Source organism: Oncorhynchus nerka, linkage group LG18 (genome assembly GCF_034236695.1).
Source record: "Oncorhynchus nerka isolate Pitt River linkage group LG18, Oner_Uvic_2.0, whole genome shotgun sequence".
Classification (NCBI taxonomy): domain Eukaryota; kingdom Metazoa; phylum Chordata; class Actinopteri; order Salmoniformes; family Salmonidae; genus Oncorhynchus; species Oncorhynchus nerka.
Genome location: NC_088413.1, coordinates 6,269,061 through 6,276,337, shown reverse-complemented (window position 1 = coordinate 6,276,337; position 7,277 = coordinate 6,269,061). Strand labels below are relative to the sequence as shown.

Sequence of the window (7,277 nt, the reverse complement as noted above, 5' to 3'; positions counted from 1 at the left end):
CCTAAACCTGTCACTGTTACATTGAACTGGGTGAATGACAGTAACCTAAACCTGTCACTGTTACATTGAACTGGGTGAATGACAGTAACCTAAACCTGTCACTGTTACATTGAACTGGGTGAATGACAGTAACCTAAACCTGTCACTGTTACATTGAACTGGGTGAATATGAATGACAGTCATCCAACCTGCGGGTAATAGAAATAAGGCCGTGCTCGTTAAACAATTATCCTCCCTAATGTTGACGGCACCAACCGCCACTGGTCTAGACTGAGATGTACTTATTAAACCAACTTCTTCACAAACTCTGGCACACACACAGACACAGACACAGACACACAGACACAGACACACACACACACACAACCCCTCCCCTCCAGCCTACCTTCTCCCAGTCTGTATCTCAGCCTAGCGTCCCATACCCCCCCACCCTACCTTCTCCCAGACTGTATCTCAGCCTAGCGTCCCATGCCCCCTCCAGCCTACCTTCTCCCAGACTGTATCTCAGCCTAGCGTCCCATGCCCCCCTCCCCTCCAGCCTACCTTCTCCCAGACTGTATCTCAGCCTAGCGCCCCATGCCCCCCCCCCTCCAGCCTACCTTCTCCCAGACTGTATCTTCAGCCTAGCGCCCCATGCTCCCCCCCCTCCAGCCTACCTTCTCCCAGACTGTATCTCAGCCTAGCGTCCCATGCCCCCCTCCAGCCTACCTTCTCCCAGACTGTATCTCAGCCTAGCGTCCCATGCCGTCAGCCCCTCTCTGCTGTCGAAGCCCAGTCCCACTGTGTGTCCCAGACAGAGGATGGTGAGGGTGTAGGCCACCCCGTCGTACCCTAACCCCGGCTCCACTCCACAGATCCCCTCCAAGGTCATCTGCAGCCGCTCACGACGACCCCTGACCTTATCGGACTTATCCCGGTAGACCAGGAGAGAGAGGCAGTCTGGGTAGAGAGGGAGGAGAAGAGAGATGGTGAAATCATTTTGAACATAGATGGGAGGGGTTGAGGGGAGCTGAAGGATGGGACTGGATGGTGGTCAGAGATAGATGGGAGGTGTTGAGGGGAGCTGAAGGCTGGGACTGGATGGTGTTCAGAGATAGATGGGAGGGGTTGAGGGGAGCTGAAGGCTGGGACTGGATGGTGTTTAGAGATAGATGGGAGGGGTTGAGGGGAGCTGAAGGCTGGGACTGGATGGTGGTCAGAGATAGATGGGAGGTGTTGAGGGGAGCTGAAGGCTGGGACTGGATGGTGTTCAGAGATAGATGGGAGGGGTTGAGGGGAGCTGAAGGCTGGGACTGGATGGTGTTTAGAGATAGATGGGAGGGGTTGAGGGGAGCTGAAGGCTGGGACTGGATGGTGGTCAGAGATAGATGGGAGGGGTTGAGGGGAGCTGAAGGCTGGGACTGGATGGTGTTTAGAGATAGATGGGAGGGGTTGAGGGGAGCTGAAGGCTGGGACTGGATGGTGGTCAGAGATAGATGGGAGGTGTTGAGGGGAGCTGAAGGATGGGACTGGATGGTGTTCAGAGATAGATGGGAGGGGTTGAGGGGAGCTGAAGGCTGGGACTGGATGGTGTTCAGAGATAGATGGGAGGGGTTGAGGGGAGCTGAAGGCTGGGACTGGATGGTGCTCAGAGATAGATGGGAGGGGTTGAGGGGAGCTGAAGGACTGGATGGTGTTCAGAGATAGATGGGAGGGGTTGAGGGGAGCTGAAGGCTGGGACTGGATGGTGTTCAGAGATAGATGGGAGGGGTTGAGGGGAGCTGAAGGACTGGATGGTGTTCAGAGATAGATGGGAGGGGTTGAGGATGGGACTGGATGGTGTTCAGAGATAGATGGGAGGGGTTGAGGGGAGCTGAAGGACTGGATGGTGTTCAGAGATAGATGGGAGGGGTTGAGGATGGGACTGGATGGTGTTCAGAGATAGATGGGAGGGGTTGAGGGGAGCTGAAGGCTGGGACTGGATGGTGGTCAGAGATAGATGGGAGGGGTTGAGGATGGGACTGGATGGTGTTCAGAGATAGATGGGAGGGGTTGAGGGGAGCTGCAGGACTGGATGGTGTTCAGAGATAGATGGGAGGGGTTGAGGGGAGCTGAAGGATGGGACTGGATGGTGGTCAGAGATAGATGGGAGGGGTTGAGGGGAGCTGAAGGACTGGATGGTGTTCAGAGATAGATGGGAGGGGTTGAGGGGAGCTGAAGGACTGGATGGTGTTCAGAGATAGATGGGAGGTGTTGAGGGGAGCTGAAGGATGGGACTGGATGGTGTTCAGAGATAGATGGGAGGGGTTGAGGGGAGCTGAAGGACTGGATGGGGTTCAGAGATAGATGGGAGGGGTTGAGGGAAGCTGAAGGACTGGATGGTGTTCAGAGATAGATGGGAGGGGTTGAGGGGAGCTGAAGGCTGGGACTGGATAGTATTCAGAGATAGATGGGAGGGGTTGAGGGGAGCTGAAGGACTGGATGGTGTTCAGAGATAGATGGGAGGGGTTGAGGGGAGCTGAAGGACTGGATGGTGTTCAGAGATAGATGGGAGGGGTTGAGGGGAGCTGAAGGATGGGACTGGATGGTGTTCAGAGATAGATGGGAGGGGTTGAGGGGAGCTGAAGGCTGGGACTGGATGGTGTTCAGAGACAGATGGGAGGGGTTGAGGGAGCTGAAGGACTGGATGGTGTTCAGGGATAGATGGGAGGGGTTGAGGCGAGCTGAAGGATGGGACTGGATGGTGTTCAGAGACAGATGGGAGGGGTTGAGGGGAGCTGAAGGACTGGATGGTGTTCTGAGATAGATGGGAGGGGTTGAGGGGAGCTGAAGGACTGGATGGTGTTCAGAGATAGATGGGAGGGGTTGAGGGGAGCTGAAGGACTGGATGGTGTTCAGAGATAGATGGGAGGGGTTGAGGGGAGCTGAAGGCTGGGACTGGATAGTATTCAGAGATAGATGGGAGGGGTTGAGGGGAGCTGAAGGACTGGATGGTGTTCAGAGATAGATGGGAGGGTTGAGGGGAGCTGAAGGACTGGATGGTGTTCAGAGATAGATGGGAGGGGTTGAGGGGAGCTGAAGGATGGGACTGGATGGTGTTCAGAGATAGATGGGAGGGGTTGAGGGGAGCTGAAGGCTGGGACTGGATGGTGTTCAGAGACAGATGGGAGGGGTTGAGGGAGCTGAAGGACTGGATGGTGTTCAGGGATAGATGGGAGGGGTTGAGGCGAGCTGAAGGATGGGACTGGATGGTGTTCAGAGACAGATGGGAGGGGTTGAGGGAGCTGAAGGACTGGATGGTGTTCTGAGATAGATGGGAGGGGTTGAGGGGAGCTGAAGGACTGGATGGTGTTCAGAGATAGATGGGAGGGGTTGAGGGGAGCTGAAGGACTGGATGGTGTTCTGAGATAGATGGGAGGGGTTGAGGGAGCTGAAGGCTGGGACTGGATGGTGTTCTGAGATAGATGGGAGGGGTTGAGGGAGCTGAAGGATGGGACTGGATGGTGTTTAGAGATAGATGGGAGGGGTTGAGGGGAGCTGAAGGCTGGGACTGGATGGTGTTCAGAGATAGATGGGAGGGGTTGAGGGGAGCTGAAGGATGGGACTGGATGGTGCTCAGAGATGGATGGGAGGGGTTGAGGATGGGACTGGATGGTGTTTAGAGATAGATGGGAGGGGTTGAGGGGAGCTGAAGGCTGGGACTGGATGGTGCTCAGAGATAGATGGGAGGGGTTGAGGGGAGCTGAAGGCTGGGACTGGATGGTGCTCAGAGATAGATGGGAGGGGTTGAGGGGAGCTGAAGGCTGGGACTAATAACAACAAGATAACTAATGTAAAATATACTGTGTCTGTAGAATGTATATATTATGTATAAGCTGGAAGTAGAAGCCTAAGTGTTGTTGTTCATTAGTTTACTACAATTAGGGGAGAGGTGGTACGGCTAGGGGACAATAATAACGGAAAACATAGTTAAGAAAAAATATATATATTTAAAATAATATATTTACAATAACAAAAATATATGAGTGATTGGAAATGACATTGATAGAAGCCACAATCTGCAATATTAAATCTGATCTACCCCTTAAAAAATAAAATAACCCCTTCTAATATGTCACAGAACAATCACCCCTTCTAATATGTAACAGAAAAAATAACCCCTTCTAATATGTAACAGAACAATAACCCCTTCTAATATGTAACAGAAAAAATAACCCCTTCTAATATGTAACAGAACAATAACCCCTTCTAATATGTAACAGAACAATAACCCCTTCTAATATGTAACAGAACAATCACCCCTTCTAATATGTAACAGAAAAAATAACCCCTTCTAATATGTAACAGAACAATAACCCCTTCTAATATGTAACAGAACAATCACCCCTTCTAATATGTAACAGAAAAAATAACCCCTTCTAATATGTAACAGAACATGTAACAGAACAATCACCCCTTCTAATATGTAACAGAACAATCACCCCTTCTAATATGTAACAGAACAATCACCCCTTCTAATATGTAACAGAACAATCACCCCTTCTAATATGTAACAGAACAATCACCCCTTCTAATATGTAACAGAACAATCACCCCTTCTAATATGTAACAGAACATGTAACAGAACAATCACCCCTTCTAATATGTAACAGAACATTAACCCCTTCTAATATGTAACAGAACAATAACCCCTTCTAATATGTAACAGAACAATCACCCCTTCTAATATGTAACAGAACAATCACCCCTTCTAATATGTAACAGAACAATCACCCCTTCTAATATGTAACAGAACAATCACCCCTTCTAATATGTAACAGAACAATCACCCCTTCTAATATGTAACAGAACATGTAACAGAACAATCACCCCTTCTAATATGTAACAGAACATTAACCCCTTCTAATATGTAACAGAACAATAACCCTTCTAATATGTAACAGAACAATCACCCCTTCTAATATGTAACAGAACAATCACCCCTTCTAATATGTAACAGAACAATCACCCCTTCTAATATGTAACAGAACAATAACCCCTTCTAATATGTAACAGAACAATCACCCCTTCTAATATGTAACAGAAAAAATAACCCCTTCTAATATGTAACAGAACAATCACCCCTTCTAATATGTAACAGAAAAAATAACCCCTTCTAATATGTAACAGAACATGTAACAGAACAATCACCCCTTCTAATATGTAACAGAACAATCACCCCTTCTAAATGTAACAGAACAATCACCCCTTCTAATATGTAACAGAACAATCACCCCTTCTAATATGTAACAGAACAATCACCCCTTCTAATATGTAACAGAACAATCACCCCTTCTAATATGTAACAGAACAATCACCCCTTCTAATATGTAACAGAACAATCACCCCTTCTAATATGTAACAGAACATGTAACAGAACAATCACCCCTTCTAATATGTAACAGAACAATCACCCCTTCTAATATGTAGCAATTAGTCCTGGTTGTATGAGAGCAATTCTCAATTAGTCTTGGTTGTATGAGAGCGATTCTCAATTAGTCTTGGTTGTATGAGAGCAATTCTAAATTAGTCTTGGTTGTATGAGAGCAATTCTCAATCACAGCCAGCCTACATACAAGTATGAAATACAAGTTTGATGGAAATCAGGTCAACTGCCCCTTTAGGCCGTTTAAAGATAAGTTGGTTCTATGTGGCATCGATATGAATCACAAACATTCATTCCAGTGTCAAAACAGGCTAACCAATCAGGGATGTGCTGTGGTTGGATTTTGATTTTTGAAGCGGTCTCAATGATTTATTCATATATTTAAACATACTATAGACACCATAACTTTAATGTATATATTTTAATGTATATCTTTGTGGGTTCTTTATTGGCAACTTTGCAATTGGAACAGATTGTAAATAACATGTTATATAACATAATATGGTCTAACATCCTAATGTAAGATCATATATATAGGCCTCTTGTGTGTATCTGTCAGCAAAATGGTTGCCATAGAGATGAGTCTGTGCATTGTCAGTCAACAAAGTGGTTGCTATAGAGATGAGTCTGTACATTGTCAGTCAACAAAGCTGTCATAGCAACGCTAACACAGCTGAGTGATCCTGGTCCAGCTGAAGACTAACTATTGATATAGATACCAACAGGCTCGGAGACAGTTTCTATCTACATACAAGTCATCAGACTGCTGAACACTTGAACTGGACTGACCACCTGCACTGATTCTCCCACCTCAACACACATCACAACTGCTGCTACCAGACTATTATAGTGCTCAATGTATAAGTAACAGGTGTGAAATGGCTAGCTAGTTAGCTAATAGCATTTCAATCGGTGACGTCACTCGCTCCGAGACCTTGAAATAGTTGGTTCCTCCTTTGCTCTACAAGGGCCGTGGCTTTTTTTGTGGCGCGGTGGGTAACGATGCTTCGTGGGTGTCAGTTGTTGACGTGTGCAGATGTATGTATTTATATAGCCCTTCGTACATCAGCTGATATCTCAAAGTGCTGTACAGAAACCCAACCTAAAACCCCAAACAGCAAGCAGTGCAGGTGTAGAAGCACCCTAGACAGGTGCTTGTACCCTAGACAGTACAAAAACACATACATCACCCATGTCACACCCTGACCTAACCCCTAGACAGTACAAAAACACATACATCACCCATGTCACACCCTGACCTAACCCCTAGACAGTACAAAAACACATACATCACCCATGTCACACCCTGACCTAACCCCTAGACAGTACAAAAACACATACATCACCCATGTCACACCTGACCTAACCCCTAGACAGTACAAAAACACATACATCACCCATGTCACACCCTGACCTAACCCCTAGACAGTACAAAAACACATACATCACCCATGTCACACCCTGACCTAACCCCTAGACAGTACAAAAACACATACATCACCCATGTCACACCTGACCTAACCCCTAGACAGTACAAAAACACATACATCACCCATGTCACACCCTGACCTAACCCCTAGACAGTACAAAAACACATACATCACCCATGTCACACCCTGACCTAACCCCTAGACAGTACAAAAACACATTCATCACCCATGTCACACCTGACCTAACCCTAGACAGTACAAAAACACATACATCACCCATGTCACACCCTGACCTAACCCTAGACAGTACAAAAACACATACATCACCCATGTCACACCCTGACCTAACCCCTAGACAGTACAAAAACACATACATCACCCATGTCACCCTGACCTAACCCCTAGACAGTACAAAAACACATACATCACCCATGTCACCCTGA

General features: G+C 47.1%; 1 protein-coding gene across 1 annotated transcript in view; it reads right to left on the bottom strand.

Moving 5' to 3' along the window:
* Nucleotides 1-7,277, bottom strand: part of LOC115120349 (protein Dok-7-like) — a 58,712-nt gene that overhangs the window by 47,350 nt on the left and 4,085 nt on the right. The window contains exon 3 of the mRNA XM_065004507.1: nt 709-939. Within this exon, the coding sequence (XP_064860579.1) occupies nt 709-939 (231 nt within the window). The remainder of the gene's footprint in view (nt 1-708; nt 940-7,277) is intronic.